The sequence below is a fragment of the Ovis canadensis genome, chromosome X, assembly GCF_042477335.2.
Source record: "Ovis canadensis isolate MfBH-ARS-UI-01 breed Bighorn chromosome X, ARS-UI_OviCan_v2, whole genome shotgun sequence".
Taxonomy (NCBI): domain Eukaryota; kingdom Metazoa; phylum Chordata; class Mammalia; order Artiodactyla; family Bovidae; genus Ovis; species Ovis canadensis.
In genome coordinates this window covers 5,983,309-6,010,160 of record NC_091727.1, presented here as the reverse complement: position 1 = coordinate 6,010,160, position 26,852 = coordinate 5,983,309, and the positions used below count along the sequence as shown (strand labels likewise).

General features: G+C 45.2%; 1 protein-coding gene across 6 annotated transcripts in view; it reads left to right on the top strand.

Moving 5' to 3' along the window:
• The window catches only part of ANOS1 (anosmin 1), a 222,339-nt gene that overhangs the window by 116,771 nt on the left and 78,716 nt on the right, over positions 1–26,852 (top strand). For all 6 annotated transcript variants that reach the window (XR_011253673.2, XR_011253672.2, XM_069573507.2 and 3 more), the window contains exon 3: positions 12,962–13,024. Coding sequence is in view for 4 of the 6 variants with exons in the window: in XM_069573507.2 (XP_069429608.1) it covers positions 12,962–13,024 (63 nt within the window). In the remaining 2 variants the exon portion in view is untranslated. The remainder of the gene's footprint in view (positions 1–12,961; positions 13,025–26,852) is intronic.

Genomic DNA, 26,852 nt, shown 5'->3' with positions numbered 1-26,852 from the left:
CTGATTTCGTGTTTCTCCTAGCCCTTCAGTCAGACCACCTCCATCGGTTGCTTTCTTTTTACCTGCTGATATGTTCTGGTCTCTTCTCTTTGGTGTCTCCTCCTGTGTCAGCCTCCCCATGCACTAATACAAAAAGAGGGGATAAACAGATGAAAGGATGCTCAGGTGACTCATTAGTAGAGAAATGCAAATCAAAACTGTCATGAATATATTCTGACCTCACACCAGTCAGAATAGCCATCATCAAAAAATCCGTAAACAGTAAATGCTGCAGAGGGTGTGGAGAAAAGGCAACCCTCTTGAACCATTGGTGGGAATGAAAATTGGTGCAACCACTATAGAAAACCGTATGGAGATTCCTTAAACAGCTCAACAAAGAACGACCATATGACCTGACCCTTGGGCATATATCTGGAGAAAATCATAATTCAAACAGATACATGTACCCTAAGGTTCATAGCAGCACTGTTTACAGTAACCAAGACATGAAGTCAACCTAAATGTCCATGGACAGAGTAATGGATAAAGAGGAAATGGTACATACACACAGTGGAATACTCCTCGGCCATGGAAAGGAATGAACTCGTGCCATTTGCAGAGATGTGGCTGGACCTAGAGACTGTCATCCAGAGTGAAGGAAGTCAGAGAAAAATATTGAATAATGTTGCTTATATGTGGAATCTAGAAAAAGGATACAGATGAACTTATTTGCAAAGCAGAAACAGAGACACAGACGTTTTGGATACCAAAGTGGGGAAAAGGACATGGGGTGAATTGGGAGACTAAGCCTGCATATACATACTATTGTGTATAAAACAGATGACTAATGAGAATCTACTGTATAGGTCAGGGAAATTTACTCTGTTCTTTGGTGGCTTGAGTGGGAAGAAATCCAAAACAGAGGGGATATATGTATATGTATGTGCAGGGTACATCATGAAAAACACCGGGCTGGAAGAAGCACAAGCTGGAATCAAGATTGCCGGGAGAAATATGAATAACCTCAGATATGCAGATGACACCACCCTTATGGCAGAAAGTGAAGAGGAACTAAAAAGCCTGTTGATGAAAGTGAAAGAGGAAAGTGAAAAAGTTGGCCTAAAGCTCAACATTCAGAAAACGAAGATCATGGCGTCTGGCCCCATCACTTCATGGGAAATAGATGGGGAAACAGTAGAAACAGTGTCAGACTTTATATTTTAGGGCTCCAAAATCACTGCAGATGGTGATTGCAGCCATGAAATTAAAAGACGTTTACTCCTTGGAAGAAAAGTTATGACCAACCTAGATAGCATATTCAAAAGCAGAGACATTATTTTGCCAACAAAGATCTGTCTAGTCAAGGCTATGGTTTTTCCAGTAGTCATGTATAGATGTGAGAGTTGGACTGTGAAGAAAGCTGAGCGCCAAAGAATTGATGCTTTTGAACTGTGGTGTTGGAGAAGACTTGAGAGTCCCTTGGACTGCAAGGAGATCCAACCAGTCCATTCTGAAGGAGATAAAACCTGGGATTTCTTTGGAAGGAATGATGCTAAAGCTGAAGCTCCAGTACTTTGGACACCTCATGCGAAGAGTTGACTCATTGGAAAAGAGTCTGATGCTGGGAGGGATTGGGGGCAGGAGGAGAAGGGGATGACAGAAGATGAGATGTCTGGATGGCATCACTGACTCGATGGACGTGAGTTTGAGTGAACTCCTGGAGTTGGTGATGGACAGGGAGGCTTGGTGTGCCGCAATTCATGGGGTCGCAAAGAGTCGGACACGACTGAGCAACTGAAATGAACTGAACAGCTGACTCGCTCTGCCACACGTGGGTGCAGGCTCAGTCGCTTCAGTCGTGTCTGACTCTTTGTGACCCAATGGACTGTGGCTCACCAGGCTCCTCTGTCCATGGGATTCTCCAGGCAAGAATACTGGAGTGGGGTGCCATTTCCTTCTCCAGCTCTGACCTACGGCAGACACTAACACAACATTGTAAAGCATTTATACTCCAATAAACATTAATTTAAGAAAAAGAGGGGACACGATAGATCACACAAGAATGCTCTATGGAACCATGAGACCTCCAATGTTGCCATTCTAGCGCTCACATGTCACAGCTCCCCAAATCCTTTACACACCATCTTCACATTTCCTCTACTTCCTTTTGATGTGAATCTTAGCTTTTTGCCTCTCAGTGACTTGTTTACCTCTCTAGACTGCGAAGAACTTGAAGATAGGGTGTGTGTGTGTGTGTGTGTGTGTATAGTTTATAAATTAAGCAGAACCACTGCTTCACATGACACGGTGGTAATGGAAAGTAGCATATATTTATGAAAAAAGAATGAATGGATGATGTAGAAAGAAAGAAAACATATGCTGTACCTGTTTCTCGCTCTCTTTACCCTTTCTGCAGAACTGCGGATCCACGGATGTGCAGTTCAGTGGGCAACCGTCCCTGGATATCCGCTCAACGCCTCGGACTCATCGCGTTAAATGTTGACTTCCAGCCCTTTCCCTATGCACCCTTCGTCTTACTGATGCCCTCAGCTCCCTTCGGGTGGAGATTAGCAAGTTGGGTGCCTCTGCCATTCTTGTTTCTCCGACTTTGCCATCCACGGGTTGGTTGATTCTTCTCTGCCTTTCACTCAGCGTCGTCTGCCATCCAAATGGCATGTCGACACGCAAGTGGTAGGGAGAATGTTTGTGAGACACTATAATAATTTTTGTGCTCTGGTTTGGTGTCCTGTGTATCTCACCTCCCTGCTCCACCTCCCATTCTAACACTCGAGTCATTTTAAGCAGGGGCGAGCGACTCTGCTCTGTTGGGTTGGCCAAAAGGTTCTTTTAGGTTTTTCTGTAACATCTCATGGCAAACCCTGAGCAAATTTTTTGGCCATCCCAATAAGACTGTCAATGGCTCTTGTTGCATTCCAAGGGCCATCTTCTAGCCGTGTGTTCTATGGCGTCTTCTCTTTTTTAGCTTTCATACTCCACATATTTACAGTCCTGTTCAGGCCCCAAACCTGCTTACCAGGGATCAGATTGTCCTCATCCTTCTAAGCTGATTCACGTGCTCTTCACGTGACACCTTCTCCATTTAACGCATATGGAACAACATATCACTTCTCTGGCTTCTCATGGGATGTTCTTCTTCGGTCATTTATTGTACACCTTCTTGCTATTGTTATTGTTGTTCAGTTGCTCAGTCGTGTCCAGTTCTTTGCGACCCCCTGGACTGCAGCACCCCAGGCCTCCCTGTCCATCACCAACTCCCGGACTTTGCTCAAGCTCATGTCCATTGAGTGGGTGATGCCATCCAACCATCTCATCCTCTGTCGTCCCTTTCTCCTCCTGCCTTCAGTCTTTCCCAGCATCAGAGTCCCTTCCAAAGAGTCAGCTCTTCGCATCAGTTGGCCAAAGGATTGGAGTTTCAGTTTCAGCATCCGTCCTTCCAATGAACATTCAGGACTGATTTCCTTTAGGATGGACTGGTTGGATCTGCCTTGCAGTCCAAGGGCCTCTCAAGAGTCTTCTGCAACATCACAGTTCAGAAGCATCAGTATTTGTTGCTATAGGCTGATATATTCGTGTGCTTTTCTCCCATGGAGGTTGCAGACCGCCTCAGGGCTGGACGAATTTCAACTATGTTTACCCCCACCATAGTGAGTAGATGAGCAGTTAGAACATAGGAAGCATGAATCCGTGTCTGTTGATTTAGCAGATGTTAGTTTGAACAGGTTGAACTGTATAGAATGCTAGCTGCTTTACTTTTAGGAGGGTTGTATCTATCTGTGCTCAGTTACTCAGTCATGTCCGACTCTTCACAACCCCATGGACTGTAGCCCTCCAGGTTCCTGCGTCTATGCGATTTCCCAGCCAAGAATACTGGAGTCGGTTGCCATTTCCTCTTCCAGGGGATCTTCCCAACCCAGGGACTGAACCTGCATCTCTTGTGTCTCCTGCATTGGCAGGTGGATTCTTTACCACTAGTGCCCCCTGGGAGGCTGTCTATCTATTTAACATAATGTATTTATGGGTTCTATTTCCTTGAGAATGGGGTGTGTATGAAAATTTGAATTTCATCAGAACACTTTTGTCTCAGAAATTTTTTCTGATTGCTGTTTAGGTAATATAATTTCCTTTGCTGTACGTTTGAGAAAGTTTTGGGTTAATGTAAGGTATGGGATTTTGTGCTAAATACTGTGAAGATGGAGGTTCACCAAAGCAATATCAATAATTTTTCTCTTTGTCAGTACTTTGGCCCATGAGAGGTGGATCTCTTTATCTGTGGTGTACATAAAATCTTTGGAATTTTTAGCACCTAGGGCATTCTGGAAGTGAATCCTCCTTGGGATCATAATAAGTTAGTAATCTCATAGATTGACGGAGTACTCTTCAGTTTCAAAATCCCTTTCGCATATATCATCTCATTAAGCCCTTCTAGCTCAGGGCAGAAATAGGGCAGTGCTTTATAGTGGAAATAACATTCCTTTGAGTGGGCCAGAGCGTGCTTCCAGACACCAGTTCCCACAGTCTCAACTATCTTTACTTGCTTTCTTTCCTCAGCCTCTACAAACAGAAGTTTCCTCTCTCTAAAACAGAATAGTAGTACTCAATGTTGCCTCCATCGATTCGTTGCCATGAGGCTCCATTGAGCAAATCATTCTACGCGTGCTCCAGAAGTCTGTAAAGATCTGGGCACACTGTCTCATTCAGCAAGACTGTAGCAAGCTGACGTGGATGATTGTGTTCTCATGTTTGAATTTGCATTATTGTTGTTCAGCTGCTACGTCGTATCTGAGTCTGTGGGACCCCCTGGCCTGCGGCGTGTCTGGCTTCCCTGTCCTCCAGTTTCCCGGAGTTTATGCAGATTTTGGTTCATTGAGTCTGTGATGCCATCCAACCATCTCATCCTTTGTAACCCACACCCCCCACCCCTGCCCCAACCCCGCTTCTCCTGCCCTCAGTCTTTCCCAGCGTCAGGGTCTTTTCCACTGACTCAGCTTTTTGCATCAGGTGGCCAAAGTACTGGCGTTTCAGTTTCAGCATCGGTCCTTCCAGTGAATATTCAGGGTCAATGTCCTTTAAGATGGACTGGTTTGATCTCCTTGCAGTCCAAGGGACTGTCAAGAGTCTTCTCCAACATCATGGTTCATAAACATCAAGTCTTTGGCACTCAGCCTTCTTTATGGTCCAACTCTCACATCTGTACATGACTGTTGGAAAAACCATACCTTCGACTCTATGGACCTTTGTCAGCAAAGTGATATTTCTGCTTTTTTATACGCTCTTCCCCATATTGGACACCTTCCCACTTGGCAGGGGTGGCGGGGGCTCATCTTCCAGTGTTGTCCTGTCTTTTTGCCTTTTCATTCTGTCCATTGGGTTTTTCCAGGCAAGAATACTGCAGTTGGGTGCCACTTCCTTCTCCAGTGGACCGCATTTTGTCAGAACTCTTCACTTTGACCCGTTCATCTTTGGTGAACTGCGTGACATGGCTCATAGCTCCACTGAGTTGCACAAGCCCCTTTGCCACATCAAGGCTGTGATCCATGAAGCGGTTGAATTAGCAAGCTGAAACTGAATAGTTGGTGTGATTTTCTCAGTTGTAGAGTAGACACACGGTCAAGTTAGCCTCAGACCAAGACTTTCCTTTCCATGATGCCCATGGCTTCTTCCGTAGACGGTACTCTCTGAGGGCATGCTCTGTCCCACATGCCTTGTGAAGGGTTACATAAGGGTTAGCAGACACGTTCCTCCCTCACCAGGACTTGGAGATACTATAACTTCAGTATGAGTCATAGACTCCCACCAGTCAGCAATGTGAGCATTCTTGGGGGAAACTCTAAATCCTACCTGGTTGCACAGAGGGGAAATCAGTTTGTGCTTTGTGCACAGCAGTGGCCAAAAATAGATGGTTTGGTCTGAGTTGAGAGGAACAGCATAGCTTGTCTGCAAGGAAGACAGGTTGGTTTAGTCTCTCAGTCATATCTGGCCCTTGTGACCCCCTGGACTGTAGCCCTACAGGCTCCTCTGTCCACGGGATTCTCCAGGCCAGAATTCTGCAGGAGTGGGTTGCCATTTCCTTCCCCACGAGATCCTGCCAAGCCAGGGATTGAACCTGGGTCTTCTGCACTGCACGTGGTCTCTTGCATTGCAGGCAGAGTTTTTGTCCACTGAGCCACCAGGGAAGCACTTAAGGAAGACATATCATAACAAAAATGGGGTTAGAAAGGATTTGGGGTTTAGGGAACAGAAAAGCAACTAGCTTCACTGGAAGCAATTCATGGGATATTGAAAGTGTTAATTGGGCAGGATCTGCTGGTTGACCAGGTGTTTGGAATATAAGCGCTTCCCTGGTGGCTCAGATGGTAAAGAATCCGTCTGCAATACAGGAGACCCAAATTCGATCCCTGGGTCAGGAAGATCCCCTAGAGAAGGGAATGGCACCCCACTCCAGTATCCTTGCCTGGAAATCCCATGGACGGAGGAGCCTGGCGGGCTACAGACCATGGGGTTGCACAGAGTCAGACACGACTGAGTGGCTAACACTTTTTCTTCACTATGAATGTAAACCCATCTACTCTGGGTTAGATTGAATAATTATTGACTGATTGTATCAGAATTGACTCTTTTGAAAACGCTTGGAAACGTTAAAGGCAGGAGGAGAAGGGGATGACAGAGGATGAGGTGGTTGGATGGTATCACCGACTCAGTGGACATGAGTTTGGATAAACTCCGTGAGTTGGTGATGGACAGGGAGGCCTGGCGTGCTGAAGTCCATGGGGTCACAAAGTCCATGGGGACATGCCTGAGTGACTAAACTGAACTGAACTGAATTGTACCAGTGACCTCAGATCTTCAGAACCATGACTTGGTAAGATGAATGTGTCCAAGATACGTAGAATGGTTCCATATTAGAGGTCAGAGTCCCAAGTAGCATTTTCTCCTCCACTCTGGGAAGGTTGTTTTTCAGGACCAAATCTATTACCACTTTGCCTGTTGTTAAGAAATTCTCAGCCTCGGCACTGTTAACATCTGCAGCTGGATAAGTTTATCACAAGAATGCTATCTGGATGTTGTACGATGTTTAAACAGTATTCATAGCCTCACCCACAAGAAGTCAGTACCTCTCTTGTTAATCAAAACATATAAAATGACTCCAGACAATGCCAGATGCCCCCCTACACCAGGAATGCAAAGTCACTCTCATTTCAGAACCACATACTTAGAGCAATGGAAATAATTTGTCTAGTTTCTTAGAAATAAATTCCAGTAGAGAGACCTGTATCAGTGTGTATGTTTGTGCATGTGTGTGTGTGAGGAACCCCCTACCCCGGGAATGCAAAATCACTCCCATTTCAGAACTACATACTTAAAGCAATGAAAGTAATTTCTCTAGTATCTTATAAATAAATTACAGTAAAGAGACCTGTACAGTGTGTGTATTTGTGTATGTGTGTTTGTGTGTTAGTAACACCCCACCCCAGGAATGCAAAATCACTCCCATTTCAGTAAGTTCAGTCACTAAGTCGTGTCCGACTCTTTGAGACCCCATGAATCGCAGCACGCCAGGCCTCCCTGTCCATCACCAACTCCAGGAGTTCACTCAGACTCACGTCCATACAGTCGGTGATGCCATCCAGCCATCTCATCCTCTGTCGTCCCCTTCTCCTCCTGCCCCCAATCCCTCCCAGCATCAGAGTCTTTTCCAATGAGTCAACTCTTTGCATGAGGTGGCCAAAGTACCGGAGTTTCAGCTTTAGCATCATTCCTTCCAAAGAACACCCAGGGCTGATCTCCTTTAGAATGGACTGGTTGGATCTCCTTGCAGTCCAAGGGACTCTCAAGAGTCTTCTCCAACACCACAGTTCAAAAGCATCAATTCTTCGGCACTCAGCTTTCTTCACAGTCCAACTCTGACATCCATACATGACCCCTGGAAAAACCATAGCCTTGACTAGACAGACCTTTGTTGACAAAGTAGTGTATCTGCTTTTGAATATGCTACCTAGGTTGGTCATAACTTTCCTTCCAAGGAGTAAGTGTTTTAATTTCATGGCTGCAATCACCATCTGCAGTGATTTTGGAGCCCCCCAAAATAAAGTCTGACACTGTTTCCACTGTTTCCCCATCTATTTCCCATGAAGTGATGGGACCAGATGCCATGATCTTAGTTTTCTGAATGTTGAGCTTTAAGCCAGTTTTGTCACTCTCCTCTTTCACTTTCGTCAAGAGGCTTTTTAGTTCCTCTTCACTTTCTGCCGTTTCAGAAGCACATATTTAGAGCATTGAAAATGATTTGTCTAGTATCTTATAAATAAATTACAGTAAAGAGACCTGTACAGTGTGTGTGTTTGTGTGTGTATGTGTGTGTATTAGTAACCCTTCACCCCAGGAATGCAAAATCACTCCCATTTCAGAACCACATATTTAGAGTAATGAAAATAAGTTGTCTAGTATCTTATAAATAAATTACAGTAAAGAGGCCTGTACAGTGTGTGTGTGTGTGTGTGTGTGTTAATCACTCAATCATGTTCGATTGTTTGTGACCCCATGGACTGTAGCTCACCAGGCTCTTCTGTCCATGGGATTCTCCAGGCAAGGATACTGGAGTGGGTTGCCATTCCCTTCTCCAGGGGATCTTCCCAACCCAGGGATCGAACCCTGGTCTCCCACATTGGAGACAGATTCGTTACCGTCTGAGCCACCCAGGAGGCCTGTACTGTGTCATACAATATATTTCAAAGTTGGAAGGGTTTATGTAAATTATCCATTGATGGCTACTGTATAAAGTGAGTGTAAGGCAGTTCTGGAAAATGACCAGAAGGCCATGAAGAGCAGTTGTTTCCTAGATAATTGGCTGACCTGTCCAGTTGACCATTCTTTTTGTCACCTCCAGTTGTCCACAATATACCCCCTTCACTCATACTCATTGTGAGCCTGGTCCCTGAAAGTATTGGTGTTTGGGTGTCCCAACCCTAAGTACTGATTATAAAAGCATTTCAGTTTATCAATGCATTTATTCAACATTTCACTTTGTCAGATTATTGAGCTGCTACCCAATGCTGAGAGTAGTGTAGTAAATGTAATAAATGTCAGAGTCTCGTTGCCCACTATTCCATGAGGGGAATATTGTATGAATATGTCTTGTATTATTGTATGTCTTAAAATAGTAATGTAATACATAATTATCATCTGAGCAAGCGATACTGTGATCATATCTTTCTAGTTCAGTTCAGTCACTCAGTCATGTCCGACTGTTTGCAACCCCATGGACTGCAGCACACCAGGCCTCCCTGTCCATCACTAACTCTCAGAATTTACTCAAACTCATGTCCATTGAGTCAGTGATGCCATCCAGCCATCTCATCCTCTGTCATCCCCTTCTCCACCCACCGTCAATCTTTCCCAGCATCAGAGTCTTTTCAAATGAGTCAGCTCTTTGCATCAGGTGGCCAAAGTGTTGGAGTTTCTGCTTCAGCATCAGTCCTTCCAATGAATATTCAGGACTGATTTTCTTTGGGATGGACAGGTTAGATCTCCTTACAGTCCAAGGGACTCTCAAGAGTCTTCTCCAACACCACAGTTCGAAAGCATCAATTCTTCAGCGCTCAGCTTTCTTTATAGTCCACCTCTTACATCCATACACTACTACGGGGTATCTTTCTAGATTAAGTAAAAACAGAAATCCATAGCTCCATTCCAAATGACGATCGATGTGATTAGCTCACTCAGCTCTTTTGGTGGTTGGTTTCTTTGAAATTTGAAGTCTTTCTTCATTTAGTTTGAATCAGTAGCCTAGAAGGAAATGATTTCAAACAGTTGATCATCCTAAAACTTGAAAGCCTGAAACACTTGTTAGAACATTCGTTTTGATTGCTGTTATTTATTGATTAATTCATAGCTTGAGGCAGTATGTGATCAGGGCATTTAAAGTTGCAGTCGTCTGTTTATAGTATTATTTGTCTTCTGTTCCCTTCACTGCCTGCTGCAGTCCATGGGGTCACAGAGTCAGACACAATTTAATGACTGAACAACAATTCCCTTCACACGTGGAAGAGAGGTTTGGGGGCTACCTTTTTTGGCAAACTTTTATCGTTATTATTGCTTGGAGAAACAGGAAGTGTTCTACTCTTTTTTGAAGTGTGAGAGAAATGGCTGTCTTTTTTTTTTTTAAATCTTTTGCTTTTGTTGAAATCATTTTATCTGGCCGGTAGCATCATAAAGAAACAGAGCTTTGGCAAACTCATCCTGCAAAGGTTTACTCAAATGTTTACATCTAGGTTGTTCTTGTAATTTTCACAGTAGTAGCAGTAGCGTTAGTTGCTCAGTTGTGTCCAACTCTTTGCAACCCCACAGGCTGTAGCCCACCAGGCTCCTCTGTCCATGGGATTCTCCAGGCAAGAATACTGGAGTGGGTTGTCATTCCCTTCTCCAGGGAATCTTCCTGACCTAGGGATTGAATATGGGTCTCCTGCATTGCAGGCAGGTTGTTTACCATCTACAGGGAAGATTACTAAAAGAAAATGTTGCCTGTCATTAATAATATTTTGATGTGTTTATTTAAATGCTTCTGAGTAGTGGAGATTGGAAAAGAAGCAAGCATGCAATTAAAATAGAGCTTTAAATTGCATACACTGATGCTAGACTCGACAGATGGAGATTGTGGATTAAAAAGAAGATAAATGTAGTTCCTTGATTTTACACACTTTCATCAGCCTTTTTGGAGGACAAATGGCAACGCACTTCAGTATTTTTGCCTGGAGAATCCCAGGGACAAAGGAGCCTGGTGGGCTACAGTCCATGGGGTCGCAAAGAGTTGGACCCAACTGAGCGACTAACACATAACACACAGGTATCTCTGCCATGAGTGTTTCAGACATTCGCCTCTTTTTGTAAATAATGTCTGTGTTCTGTAAGGTATTTTTTCCACAGGTTGTCAGGATTATGGTTATTTGGCAATATGGACGTTAGAGAGGACTGACTTTTTAATACACTAGTGTCTATATTGTGAAAATGCAAGTGTGTACATACAATACCTTGTTTTCCTAATTTACACACTCAGCAATGACAGAAAGATTCACACAATTATTTTGCGATATTTTTTAGCCACATTGCATTGAACAGTTTTTATATGGAATGAATGCTTGTTGGATGTTTCCCGAATGAAATGATGGAGACTTAACTTGTCAGGAGCTGAGCCTCTGTCTGGGAGAAATCCCCTAGTCTTGTGGAGTGGTCCTTCTCCATCATATGACACTTTTTCAGATGAAAAAAAATTGTAGGTTATTTTTAAAGAGTTCCATTGATTCATTTTGAGTAGTCTTGAGAAGAAGTTGGACTAAACATATTTATTAAATGGCTAAGCACCAACTTCTTTGGCTAGGAGCCACAGTCCTGAAAAGAATGAAGACAGCTTAGAGGATAAAGCATTGGACTTAAGGTTTAGCAAACAAATTAACTCTTTAGGGAGTTTATAAAGTATATAAGGTGGACAAGTGTTTACACTGTTTCATTTAAATTTTTAAATTATTTCATTACTGTTTCGAAAATGGTATTCTTTTAGAATTGCTATATTGATGAAAATCTATACATTTGTTTTAGAACATACTTGGGAGAGGTGAACACTAATAAACTTGGGACAAGCTTGTACAGGTCTTAGAAAAGCACTGATGAGCTTAACAGTTTTTTTCATTAAGGAACCAAGAATGAATCTTTTATATTCAATATTAAAGAATATAAAATCTAGAATATTCTCAGAAGAAATAGCTTGCCCCTTGAAGTCTGCATGGAACAAGAAAAAGACTGTTGTTATCAAATCCTATAGCAGTTTCCCCCCCCCCAGCTTTATTGAGATATAATTGACATATATAACACTGTGTAAGTTTAGGGTGTACAGTGTGAGATTGGATACATATGTGTATGGGAAAATGTTGACCACACTAACCTAGTTCTTTTTAAAGATCATTGTCAGCACCGAGATTTCCAGGCGAAATTGCTGAAAGAGGATCTTGGGTTTTGATGCCAGAGAGCTGACTCTGTTGGTATAGGGGCCAGTCGTGGGCCTGCATTTCTGATAACCAGCAAGGTGACGCTCCTGTTGCTGGTCACTGATCACGCATTGAGAGCAGTCCTATGACAGATTGACACTTGATACCACCAGTGGTTAGTTTTCGTATGTGCAGTTTTGAATATATGAAAGCTCTGAGATAATCATGAGCTTATGGGAGCCATGAGCATACCAACATTTAGATAACGGGCACTTAACCGGACATAATGAATATTTAATAATGGATAAGTTAATTAACTTGTATTAAAATATATTTTGAGAATCATATGCATTTATATGAAAGTATCATTTTGATTTCAATCATGAGGCCTGACTGTTACCTCTTCTTCATTTTGATATATAGATAATGTATATTTTATGTGTTATATAAGTAGTACTACATATATATAGCAAAGTGCCTTTATATGTATATATACCTTGTTTATTCCATAATATTATTATTTCTTATTAAAATTGTTGCTGAACAATGGATCCTGGCTATTATCTTTGATTTACTAAATCATGTGTATAAATCATATTTAAGAGTTCAGTTCAGTTCAGTCGCTCAGTTGTGTCTGACTCTCTGCAACCCCATGGACTGCAGCACGCCAAGCCTCCCTGTTCATCACCAACTCCCAGAGTTTACTCATGTCCGTCGAGTCAGTGATGCCACCCAGCCATCTCATCCTCTGTCATCCCCTTCTCCTCCTGCCTCCAATCTTTCCCAGCATCAGGGTCTTTTGCAAGGAATCCCATCGGCTTCCCAGGATGCATATTTGAGATGGGGTGCGGTTTAGCTGGATCTCCAGAGTCACTCAGAAACGCTGGCCCTGGAACGTCTGGGGCGGGCACAGTGGGGACCTTTCCTTAGGGGCCTTGTTTGTCCCTTGTATCCACTGATTGGTTCTTCACCGTTCTCTCTCCCAGTGCCTGGAGCCCTGCAAGGTGTCCTGGGACCTGCGAAAGCAGCAGTGCCAGAGCTTCTGCGAGGTAAGGGGTGTGCATGCGGCCACAGGCCGAGCTGTGGACCAAGGAGTCCTGGGCATCCAGGGAGGGCATCGTGTCCTTCTGGGGCAGGGAGGCTCAGTTTACTTCTGGGGTGTGTGTGTGTGTGTGTGTGTGTGTGTGTGTGTGTGTGTTTGTGTGTTTAAATTCACAGTCAACAAAATTGTTGAGACTTCTAAAAGCCCAGGTGGCACTATTAGTCAAGAACCTCGCCTGCCAACGCAAAAGATTTAAGATACTCGGGTTCGATCCCTGGGTCGGGAAGATCCCCTGGAGAAGGGAATGGCAACCCACTCCAGTATTCTTAAGCTGGAAAATCCCATGGACAGAGGAGCCTGGCAGGTTACAGTCCGTGGTGTATTCACACGACTGAAGTGACTTTCCATGCGCTTAAAGCCTTGCCACTCACTGCTACCATTGTTAATTAGGCAGGAAAATAATTTTGTTTTTTACTATAAATTTTAAAAAAATGGCCTCACATGATGACTCTTCTCTGGGTGGCTCTTGGCATGAGGTTGGAATGCTCGTGCCTTTTGGAAGGAGCCTCGCGTTTTATGGGTTTCCCTGGTGGCTCAGCTGGTAAAGGATCCTCCTGCAATGCGGGAGACCTGGGTTTGATTCCTGGGTGACCAAGATCCCCTGGAGAAGGGAAAGGCTACCCCATCTGGTATTCTGGCCTAGAGAATTCCATGGACACTCCATGAGGTTGCAAAGTGTTGGACACAACTGAGTGACTTTCAGTTCACTTCACTTCACCCATGTTTTATGAGTGGTGGGGTTCTCAGATCATTTGATCTTCCTCTGGGCTGGCCACACCCCCAGGCTGAGACTGGCCCACATTTTCCTGCAGAAGGCACCTTCCTTTCCCTTTGCTCTCAGTTAGATAACAGAGCACTCCTGTCCTGGGCACCTGCTGTCTAGAGTCACTGCTTGTGCCAAAGAAAGAAGGTGCTGCTTTGTGGCACTCTATCCTCCAGGGCAGGGAGAAGACTTCAGAGTGCCTGAGATCCAACCAGTCCATCCCAAAGGAAATTAGCCCTGAAGATTCATTGGAAGGAGTGCTGCTGAAGCTCTAGTACTTTGGCCACCTGATGCGAAGAGCTGACTCATTTGAAAAGACCCAGACGCTGGGAAAGATTGAAGGTGGGAGCAGAAGGGGACGACAGAGGATGAGATGGCTGGATGGCATCACCAACTCAATGGACATGAGTTTGAGTAAACTCCAGGAGATGGTGAAGGACAGGGAAGCCTGGTGTGCTGCAGTCCACACGCCTGGCGTGCTGCAGTCCATGGGGTTCCAAAGAGTCAGACATGACTTAGCAACTGAACAAGAACAATTCTCCATGGCAGACCAGGGGCCCTGCTGTGAAGCAGACAGTCTGACCACACAGTGCCACTCAGTGTAGGGGGAGTCAGAAAGCCCACTGGGGCCTCGAGGACGTGAGTTGGGCCTACATGGGAACCAGAGCACCACCGTGGAGGGGTGGGGAGGGAAGCAGAGATGTGCCTGAGTGGTCTCAGAGGGAGACCCTGCTGCAGGTCTGCTCCAGGTGGAACCAGGGCCGATCAGAACTTCCGAGCTGTTCCAGATGATCACAGCGGTCTGGTCCTCCCCCAAGCCCTCCCCCCACCTTGTGAGTACGGTCCTGTTGCCTGAGTTTAACCTCAGAGGGCACGCAGACTCTGTCCTGAAGACATGCCTGTGGACCTGGCATCGTAACAGCCCCTGCAGTTTTAAGGTCCATGAGATACATTCACGTTCCCAGTACCATCTGACGTTCTGATGGACGTGAAGGTCATCAGAGTTGTGCGTGAACTGTGCAAGAGTGGAGGCTGGAAATTTTCAAGCCTTTGGGCTCACCCACTGCAGACACCCAGAAAGTGAATGTGAAAGTCGCTCAGTCGTGTCTGACTCTTTGCAACCCCATGGACTATACAGTCCACGGGATTCTCCAGGCCAGAAGACTGGAGTGGGTAGCCTTTCCCTTCTGCAGGGGATCTTCCCAACCCGGGGATTGAACCCAGGTCTCCTGCATTGGCAGGTGGATTCTTTACCACCTGAGAAACCCTCAGTAGAATATGTGTTTATATTGCATGCCCCTTGTCTCATAACAGATCACCCTCAAACTTAACTGGCTGAATCCACACCCAAATCTTGTTTTGTTCACTGGCTGGTTTTTTTTTCTTTAATATATATATTTTATTGACGTATACTTGACTTACAGTGTTTCAGGTTCCCAAATGATTCAGTTATACTTAAACACGTGCATCATTTTTCATATTATTTTCCATCATAGGTTATTACAAGATACTGACTACAGTTCTCTGTGCTATAAACTTTTTCTGTTGCCTGTTGCGTATTTTTTTTTTTAATTAGAACTCTAACATTCTGTTCATGAGCACCAGTATCTCATCCCACTGTTTCTTTGGGTCAGGAGCTTGGGTAGAGCTTAACTGCACTGTCTGCCCCACATCTGTCGTGATTGCAGTCAAGGTATTGCCTGGGGTCCCTTCTCATCTAGGGGCTCGACTGTGGGAGAAGTGTGCTCTAAACTCATCGCAGTCATTGGCAGGATCCATTTCCTTGCAGTGATGAGACTGTGGGCCTGTTGCATTGATGATGGGTGGCTGGGGTCCACTCTGAGCTCCTGGGAGGTGCCTGGTACCTCCCTGTGTGGCCCCCTTCAGCAACAGATCACAAAAGAGCTTTTCTCTTAAGACTGGCAGTAGCATCCTGATCTCCAGCCTGCTGACACAGAATTTTATCGAACACAACATAATCTCAGCAGTGACAGTGCTTAACCTCAGCCGTGTTGTGTTGATTAGAAGTATACACACACACACACACACACACACACACACACGGGAGGTGAGGACGTCAGATAGGCTGTGACCCAGTGAGGCCCACTCTGTTCCGTGTTTAATTGAGAGTTGGCGGTCTGATCACTAAGTCATGTCCAACTCTTGTGATTCCATGGGCAGAGGAGCCTGGCGGGCTGCAGTCCACGAATACCAGAGTGGGTTGCCAGGTCCTTCTCCAGGGGATCTTCCCGACCCGGGGATCGAACCTGGCTCTCCTGCATTGCAGGTGGATTCTTTATGGACTGAGCCACCAGGGAAATGTGTGTCTAATACAGAAGCAGGTAAAAGGAGGAGATTCAGGTCTCGAGACGCAGCACAGAGCTCCCTGATCAGAAGTGGAGCAGTAAAGCAAACCAATGCATGTGTGCAAAGACCAGGGGCGTGAGGCCGCCTCTGCATGCCCTATGTTCTGGAACGTGCACTCTGGTTTTATTTTGTGTTCGATTCTGCACCCAGACCACACATCCATAGGAAGAAAAACGTGCTGCTGTCAATTCTAGAGAAACAAGATGTGCTATTCGCTTGAGAAACGCATTATCTGTTAACATCCCTGAGTCTGGGGTAGTAGGTTTATGTCAGATCCCTGAAACAGGAAATACAACTGAAGGTCATTTGAAACCTTTCTCCGTGCAATTTCAGACATGCTGCAGTCCATGGGGTTGCTAAGAGTCGGACACGACTGAGCAACTTCACTTCCACCTTTCACTGGAGAAGGAAATGGCAACCCACTCCAGTGTTCTTGCCTAGAGAATCCCCCCTGGTGGGCTGCCGTCTCTGGGGTCGCACAGAGTCAGACACGACTGAAGTGACTTAGCAGCGGCAGGAGTGGGCTTCTGTGAATCTCGTTCTGTCTCAAATAACCGTGGGGGCTTCTGAACCACGTCTGGTTTATTAAAATGAGACTGGGAGCCTGCCCTCTACAATTAGTGTTGGGTCCCGCTAGGCGCAACTAAGCAAGCCCGTGAGGCAGCAAAGACCCAGCACAGCCAAAAATAAATATTTTTTAAAAAAATGGGATGTGTGTCCAAATTGTGGTATGCTGTGGCAGAAAGGTTTGTTGAAACTTGAAAGGTGGGGAAAAGAGAGGCTACTTAACATGAGGAACTTTGTAGAGAGCTCCCAGCCCAATGGTCCAAAAGCTCAAGCCTTAATATTCAACTTTAGTTGCTTTGATTGTTCTTATTCCTGTGGGTTGTTTTTTGTTTTTGCTCCTGTTTTATTGTGCTAATAAATGTCTGACTTTTGCTTAAAGAGACTGAATCCTGGAAGGACTCATTCCTGGTTCAGTGTTTTCTTTTTTTTTTTTTTTAATTTTTTTATTTTTTTTTTAAATTTTAAAATCTTTAATTCTTACATGCGTTCCCAAACATGAACCCCCCTCCCACAGTGTTTTCAAGGCTAGGCATTCATTGAGAAGACCTGTCCATCCTTCTGGTTATTACATTTTGTGTTGAGAAGGTATCCAGGTTCCATATTGTCAAGAACCTAAGCTTTCCCTTTCTAAGAGTCCGAACCCAGGACGACTCCAGATTTTAGGCTTCTACAGCAGAAACAACTAGACAGTTAGAGACGCTTGATTTAATGTATTCACTTGTAGCTCTTCCGTCTATGCGGTCCAAGCTTTATCTTCAAAGGCGTGACCTTGCAAACCACATCCTGAAGAGCAAAACCCAGTCTGTCCTTTGCTTTTATAAATCAGGTTTTATTGGAACGTAGTCAGAACAGGTTTTTTTTTTTTTTTTAATGTATACAACTGCTTTTGTGTTGCAAGAGCAGAGTTGGGTAGTTGTGACATGTCGTGTGGTCCATAAAGCTGAATCTTTATCGAAAATCTGACCGTTCCCAGAAAGTATGTCCCACTTTCTGAGCAAAGTCACTCAGTCCTGTCTGACTCTTTGCAACCCAGTGGACTGTAGCCGGCCAGGCTCCTCCGTCCGTGGGATTTTCCAGGCAAGAGTCCTGGAGTGGGGCTGCCATTCACTTCTCCAGGGGATCTTCCCAACTCAGGGATCAGACCAGGGTCTCCCGCATTGTAGGCAGATGCTTTTACCGTCTTCTGAGCCAGCAGGGAAGAGGAACCACAAGGCGTCATGATACCCACATAACCCCCCTACCCAGTCAGACTGCATCCTGTCTTCATCTGTATCACCAGCACCCATGTCTAAACATAAACCATTGTTCTTGGTAAGTTTGGTCTTAGAACTATCCTGCATGGAAAAGATTTTCAGGGGCATCTTATTTGTTTGCTTTTTGGCTCTGCTAGGTCTTCATTGCTGGGCACCGGGGTTCACTAGCAGCAGCGAGGAGAAAATACTGTTTGTTGCAGTGTGGTGTAGGCTCATTGCGGTGGCTTCTCTTGTTGCAGAGCATGGGCTGGAGACGTGTGGGCTTTACTAGTTGCAGCATGCAGCCCCGGAGCTCAGGCTCAGGGAACGGAACCCATGACCCCTGCATCGGTAGGCGAACTGTTAACTATTGGACCACCAGGGAAGCCCCCAGGGGCGCATATATATATATATATATATATATATATATATATATGTATGTATGTATGTATGTATGTATGTATGTATAAAATAACATCCCTAGAACCGATTCATCACCTTCTCATGTATTGACCCTTTCAACTTCTCATTTGATTATGGATACCGTTCTGTTTTTGCTACCATTTCAGGCTACAGGCAAAGCTAGCAATCTTATTTTTTAAACAAAAAAAAGCTAAATGTATTAGGACAGGATTCTTTCAGGACACTTTCTGTGGGTCTTAACGGATGATTTCTCAAGTGTTATGAAATGTGGTTTTTTTTTTTCCCCACAATAGGAACATGGATAGATTGTACTTTGTTGCTTTAGTTTATTAGCTATTATTCCCTTCCTCTTGCTGTTATAAAATCCTAAGAACCATGATAAATTATGAAAGTTTGTCTTACTAGTCATAAAACGCATGTCTTCCTACGTTTAAATGTTCTTTCTTACGATTGATGGAATCTTAAATTATAAGAGAAAGCATCTTTTTTCCTTGCTAACAGTAGGTAAGATAATCATCTGCGTTAGAGCTGTTGTTGCCTTACTTTTGATGGCGCAGGATACATCATAGTTTACACAGGGCCTTCTTGGTGACGATACACCTCCCACCTTTGCCTGTGATGCTTTTGACTTCCTAACATGCCCAGTCTAGCCGGATGTCAGCTGACAGTCAACACTGGCCATCTGAACTGTGCACCAGGGGTCTTAGAAAGCTGAGAGCTCACCTACATCACGTGTGAGTCAGTGAGAGAAGCGTCCCTGGTTGGTATTGAACTTGACGTTCGGTCTGCCTGGTGATCCGGTCCTCGTCAGGGTAAAAATAGGAACCAAAACGAGGCTGGCGCATTGCCACAGACAGCAACATTGATTGATTTCTTTGTGCTTTCTGATTTTCAAAATATTTTTTTCCATCTCACTCCATTTGATTTTCATGGCAATTCTCAGGAGAAGTTACGTCTGAATTTCGCTAGATGAACTTTGTGGACAATGAAGCTGACACGCAAGGAGAAAATGAGATGACATTGCTGAGAGGCAGAGAAATGAGATGTAAAATCAAGGGCGTTTGATTTCTAGTTACGTTTCTTTCCCGCCACCCTCTGTCCCCAGGCACCTCTGTCTAACCTGCTCCATGTCACAATGCCCAGAGTGGAAGACAAGAGTTTTCCGTCCCTCAGCAGAAAGTACAGAATGAGCCTCTTAGGTAAAGTCATTGTCCCAACCATTAGTGTGTTCAGAGACTTGCTCTCAAATGAGAAGGAAGCTTTGCGGGTGCAAAATCAGAGTTCATTCAAGGTCCTTCAAGGAATTAAAGGAAGAGCAAGGTTCCTCACTAACTTCAGGGTCTCCTTGGCCTTGGGATATTCCAGCATGACTGGAAAGAGACCCCCAAAAGTGTGGTGTTCATCAGACTCCAAAACTGTGGTGTTCATCACACCCCACTTCTTGCCAGCAGACCTTGTCTTTCTTCCGCTCCCCCACAACCCTGTTTTGTTGTCTTCTGATCTGGGGTGTTAAGTAAATGTGCATCACTTGAGGAATTCAGACAGAGCCCTCACCTGTCTGGGTGTGTTTCTGTAAGAGTTAAAGGTACTGAAAGAAATGGATGAGAGCTAAACAGATAAAATTATATAATCTGGCCCAGGTGTGTGCATGAGACAGCGGATCGGCCCATAGAATTTGCTGCACGTTAGCAGTCTTTGGCTTCAGTGTATCAGAACAGTAGCTGACCTGACTAGAACATCCCTGTGAAGGGTCATGTGCAGGTGGGGTTTGGTGCTGATGCTTTTGAACTGTGGTGCTGGAGAAGACTCTTGAGAGTCCCTTGGACAGCAGGGAGATCCAGCCAGTCCATCCGAAAGGAAATCAGTCCTGAATGTTCATTGGAAGGACTGATGCTGAAGCTGAAACTCCAATCCTTTGGCCACCTGATGCGAAGAGCTGACTCACTCGAAAAGACCCTGATGCTGGGAAAGATTGAGGGCAGGAGGAGAAGGGGACGACAGAGGATAAGATGGTTTGATGGCATCACTGACTCAATGGACATGGGTTTGGGTGGACTCTGGGAGTTAGTGATGGACAGGGAGGCCTGGCATGCTGCGGTTCATGGGGTTGCAAAGAGTCAGACACGACTGAGTGAATGAACTGAACTGATATACTGAAAGTTTGTACATACTGTGTCTGAGACGCAAACCGTACTTCCACTTGAGACGCATTATGGGCACACCAGCAATCCATGAGTCTGCAGTTGAGGGGAGAGATCAGGCTGGAAATGCAGACATCATGGTGGATAGACGGTATTTAAAATCATGAAGCTGGATGAAGTGGTAGAAAGACAGGAGCTCCCTGGATTATGCCCTGAACCGCAGTAGTATAAGGATGGGAGCCTAGGAAAACCAGCAAGTGGAGTAAGTTCAGTTCGGTTGCTCAGTCGTGTCAGACTTTTTGCGACCACATGGACTGCAGCACACCAGGCTTCCCTGTCCGTCATCAACTCCCAGAGCTTACTCAAACTCGTGTCCATCACGTTGGTGATGCCATCCAACCATCTCATCCTCTGTCCTCCCCTTCTCCTGCCTTCAATCTTTCCCAGCTTGAGGGTCTTTTCCCATGAGTTGGTTCTTCACATCAGGTGGCCAAAGTATTGGAGCTTCAGCATGAGTCTTCCCAATGAATATTCAGCACTGATTTCCTTTAGAATAAGTTAGTTGGTTGGATCTCCTTGCAGTCCAAGAGGCTTCTCTAACACCACAGTGGACTAAGGGAAGCTGTTAAGATGGGAGAAGGTTGAGCTTCCCCTGGTGGTCCAGTGGCTGCGACTCTGTGCTCCCAGAGGAGAAAGTCCAAGGTGGAGGTCTAAAGGACACACAGCAACAGTTTTTCAAGAAAACTATCAGTCATTCAGTCATGTCCAGAATCCCAGGGACAGAGGAGCCTGGTGGGCTGTCGTCGATGAGGTCGCTCAGAGTCGGACACAACTGACATGACTTAGCAGCAACGGCAGCAGCATGTCCAACTCTTTGCAACCCCATGGTCTGTGTATGGAATTCTCTAGGCACATGGAATACTGGCGTGGGTAGCCTTTCCCTTCTTCAGAAGATCTTTGCGACCCAGGGATAAAACTGGGTCTCCTGCATTGCAGATTGTTTTCCCATCTGAGCTACCAGGGAAATCCCCTGAAGGAAGCAGTAATGGACTGTGTCTGCAAGACGGGGGAGGTCTGAAAATTGATCACTGGGTGCTGTGATGCACAGGACATGGGCACCCTTCATAAGGGCAGAGTTAGAAGGTGGCTGCAGAGAAAGCTTGCTGGATGTGCTCCAGAGGGGTGGGCGGGCGACTTGCAGAGAGGAGGGGGGCTATAAGAACATTTCATGGACGTGAGTTTGGGTAAACTGTGGGAGTTGGTGATGGACCGGGAGGCCTGGCGTGCTGCGGTCCATGGGGTCGCAGAAAGTTGGACACGACTGAGCGACTGAACTGAACTGGACTGAAGGCACGTGGGCCCAGCTTCCAGGCATGGGTGGGTGTAAAGGGGGATGCGTGGAAGTGTTCTTTTGTTGGTGTAAGGGAGTGGTTTGCTGACGGCAGTGGTGGCTAGGAGGACCTGCACATTTTCTGAAAGTATTAGCTCCTATTACTACAACGAATAAGGTTTTATTTTTACAAATGCTGGACGTTTACCTTTTATATTTTTATAGTAAAGAAACGTGTGGGCGAGAGATTCTGGGTCGTGATCTTTGGGTAAGGTGCAGATTTGGTCCAAGTTTTCAACTTGGGGTGGAAGTCATGGAACTGAAACGGTTCACGGAATGGAGAAGAATTTTATAATCGCTATGAGATTTCCTTTACCATTGCTTTATAAAAGAAGCTGTCCTCATTAGAACCAGTTTCACAGTCCTGCAAAATGAGGATATCAAGAATAGTGAATGATGTTTTGTTGTCATTGGGTGAATTATTCACTGGGTGGAACATGTCCTCCATGGAATATAGTCTTTTTTATTTTTTATTTTTTATTTTTCTCCCCGAGCAGTGAGGCTCAATTTTCAGTGAACTTTTATGTGGCACTGGGGAGTATAGAATTATACGAGACTCTGTTGAGGAGAACTGATGAGGTTTGAAAATTTGGAACAGACTGAGACTGGAGGCTATTTGGAATGATTTAAAGACTTACCTGTCTGAGAAGAAGGACTAGGCGGGTAGCCACATGAGGAGTGGAATGTCTTGGAAATTGCTAAAGCTAATTTAAGTAAATGATAAAACATACATCAAAGCACTTAAACAGTGACAGGACATAACAGAGAAGGGGTAGATAGTAGGTGTTTTTATGATGAAGGCGAAGTACAAGGTCATTGCTTTGAAGATTCCTTGATAAAGTCCCACTGAACAGTAGAGACGTGAAAGTGTCCACTGTTTAATCACATCCAACTTGTTTGCAACCCCATGGATGGTAGCCCGCCAGGCTCCTCTGCCCATGGGATTCTCCAGGGAAGAATACTACAGTGTGTTGCCATGCCCTTCTCCAGGGGATCTTCTCAACCCAGGGACTGAACCCCCTGTCTCCCAGATTGCAAACAGATTCTTTACCATCTGACCCTCCAGGGATCACTAGTCAGTATGCACACACAGAAGGAAATGCACAGCAAACGCACACAAGTCTGTTCCTAAGTTTTAACTTCCTTCCCAAGACTGTCTGGGTGGGAAAGACGAGAAACAAGGGGCTGTGGTCAGGGGCTTTCATTCTGGGGAGACGGTTCCTGTGTGTTCTCACCCTGGAAAGGCTTGAATACATGCCAAGGGGAGACGAACAGGAGTGTGTAGCGGGAGATGCGCTGGGGAAAAGCCCAGATTTCTGGAGTCAGAGGTGAGGGCTTTGAATCACGTTTCAGTTGCAGAGATGAGAGAGAGACGGCTTCTCCATGCAGCTTCCAGGGACCAGACTGGGTCCTGCTGCACACACGTCACCTGGAGTTTTTTGTTTTTTCGTTTGTTTTTTGCTAAAGTGCAGATCCTGACCCAGCAGGTGTGGGCCATGGGCATCAGGGTCCGTGTGTCCCAGTGAGGCTGGTCAGGGACAAGCAAGTGTGTGTGCGGATGCTCCTCACAGATCCTGGGGTTCCATGTAAGTGCTCACTTTGTGTCACCTGCCGACTTGATGAAGTCTTGCCATTATCCTCTCTGGTATTCCATAGAAAGAAAGTATGCAATGACTCATAAAGGTGTTTTAAGGTGGCAGGGGGAACCCTCACTCTTTTCATCATTTAAAATGCAGAGTTACAATTGTTGCCTTGTCTCTGTCCCCAAATGAAAGGTATTTGAATGGGGTATGGAATTCCAGTGAAATATTAATAATTTCTTTAAAAAATTTAGTGATTTAAAAATAGCTCTTCATTTACTTTTGTCTTGAATATTTTCTGAAAATTTTCTGACTTGCCTTTTTTTTAAGCTGTATATAAATTATCTTTTTATTTTTCTGCCTTTTTTTTTTAAACTTGAAGTGATGTATTTGTTCTTACAGTTTTCCTTCTTTCTTTTTTTTTTTTTCTTTCTTTCGCCTGTGCTGGGTCTTCATTTCGGAGCACTGGCTACGTAGCTGAGGCATGCGACCTGTCTAGCTGTGCACAGGGCTAGTTGTCTCAAGGCATGTAGGATCTTAGGTCCCCGACCAGGGATCGAACCTGCGTCCCCTGCATTGCGAGACAGATTCTTAACCACCAGACCACCAAGGAAGCCCTCTCACTGTATGCTTTTCACTTCTTTTTTTTCTGTACCTGATTGTAATATGGTTATGGTATACCTTGATGGGGTAGACTTTATATGTCTTCTGTTTGAGGTGAGTAAGATTCTTCTAATTGTAGGCTTATACTTTTCATCAAGTTTTTTTTTTTTAACACCCTCCATGTCGTGTCTTCTGGCGACCTGATTATAAATATGATAGATTTATATGGTCTTCTCATCAGAGACTCTCTGATCTTGTTTTTTTTTGTTGTTGGTGGTGGTGTTCATTTCCCCACCTACACCCACTCTCTGCTTCATTTTGATAATTTTCATTGTTGTGACTTCAAGTTCCCATCAGGGAATCTTTTCTTCTGCAACGTCTGACACTTTTAAAATCCTATCTGGTATATTTTTTGTGTTTCCATCTTTGCTTCTGCAAGCCTCATGCAGGTCCTTCTCTCATCTTCTGTTTCTCTTTTCTCTGTGTCCATGTTTTCTTGTATATTCCTAAGGTATACGGAGCATATTTATAATATCCTCTCATGTCTTTTTCTTCTCATGTCTTTTTCTGCCAATGACATCACCTTTAGACTTTCTAGTTCCATTTTGCTTGCGTGTCATAGTTTCCTGCTTCTTTGCACACCAGCTGATCTTTTGACTAGATGTCACTTTTGCGTGTTCTCAATTCTGCTGTATTTCTGTGAAAAGCATTAGACTCTTCTGGCATGGAGAGAGTTGCTTGACATCAGTTTCTCCTGCAGAGACTTGCTTTTAAACTTTCTTAGTGCTGAGTCAGAGCAGCCTTTTCCCGGGGCTCATGTGTCCCCGTTACTAAGGTGATTAGAGAAGGAAATGGCACTGAACTCCAGTATGCATGCCTGGAGAATCCCATGGACAGAGGAGCCTGGCAGGCTACAGGCCGTGAGGTTGCAGAGTCAGACATGAATGAGCCACTGAGCAGTAAAGTGATACTTCTCTTGGGACTCTGTCCGATGTCGTGTGTATTCTGTTTCCTCTCTGCTCTGACGGCTGGAATGGGAGGTGCTAGGCTCCTTGGATGGAGAAGACACTGGCACCCCACTCCAGTACTCTGGCCTGGAAAATCCCATGGACAGGGGAGTCTGGTAGGCTGCAGTCCATGGGGTCGCTAAGAGTCACACATGACTGAGCGACTTCACTTTCCCTTTTCCCTTTCATGCATTGGAGAAGGAAATGGCAACCCACTCCAGTGTTCTTGCCTGGAGAATCCCAGGGCCAGGGGAGCCTGGTGGGCTGCCGTCTATGGGGTCACACAGAGTTGCACACGACTGAAGCAACTTAGCAGCAGCAGCAGCAGGCTCCTTGGAAGTCTAGGTGTGCTTTGCCCTGGCGCTTTCTCTTCTGGTGCTTTCTGCAGTTCTTGTGAGCTTTCACCACGTGCACATTCAAAAAGCAGTATTCAGCCCAACCCCGGGGGGTCCCTCACACCTATCTGGGTTTCTTTGTTCAGTTCCATCCTTCCTGATTTTTTGCTCACAGGACCTACACATTTCAGCCTCCTCAAACTCTTTTGGCTAGGCTGAGCCTTCATTGATTTGCGCAGACTTTGCTCTACTTCCAACAAAGGTCCGTCTTGTCAAGGCTATGGTTTTTCCAGTGGTCATGTATGGATGTGAGAGTTGGACTGTGAAGAAAGCTGAGTGCCAAAGAATTGATGCTTTTGAACTGCGATGGTGGAGAAGATGCTTGAGAGTCCCTTGGACTGCCAGGAGATCCAACCAGACCATCCAAAAGCAAATCAGTCCTGAGTGTCCATTGGAAGGACTGATGCTGAGGCTGAAACTCCAATACTTTGGCCACCTGATGCGAAGAACTGACTCATTGGAAAAGACCCCGATGGCTGGGAAAGAGTGACTGAGCTGAACTGAACTGCTCTACCTGCAGCCAGTGGGAGCTACTCTCTATTTGTGATGCACACCATTTCTCATTGTGGTGGCTTCTCTCGTGGCCGAGCACGGGCGCCAGGCACACGTTTCTTCAGTCACTGCAACACTCAGGCTTGAGAGTTGCAGCTCAGGAGCTCTGGAGCACGGGCTCAATTAGCTGTGGCTCTTGGGGCTTAGTTGCTCTGCAGCATCAGGGAATCTTCCCAGACTGGGAATCGAACCTGTGTCTCCGCCGTTGGCAGGCGGTGATTTTTATCCACTGTGCCACCAGGGAAGTCCCAGCCTCCTCAAACTCTGGTCTCTTTCTCCTCAACTCAGAAGCACCTGTCAACATCTGGCCGGGCCCCATGGACTCGAGCCTGCCTCCAGGCGTGCATTTTCAGTCATCTCTGGGGTCACCGCATGTGTGTGAGCTCTCAGGGAACACAGCCCTGGGCAACCTGGGCACCATTATCTGAACGGCTCCGGTAAAGTGTAAGGGTCGGTCACTTTTATCAGAGTAGTAGTAGGAAAGTGGCGTTCTTAAAATACATGTTTCTGATTTTCTCCTAACTTGATAGCATTCACGGCCATGGTCTAGTTTGCCTGGGAAGCAATTTAATGTTCGTCACATTTAATCCATTAGGATATATAACTGGGTTTCTAAGCAACTCATAATTGCATTTCCGAGCCCAGGTTAGAAATGTTTGAATTGAGAATTCTTTTTCCGATTTCACGAATACTTAGTCACTAGATGCCTTCTTTGAAAGATGCAGCTGGCAGTTTGGGTTGTTTTGTCTAAATAG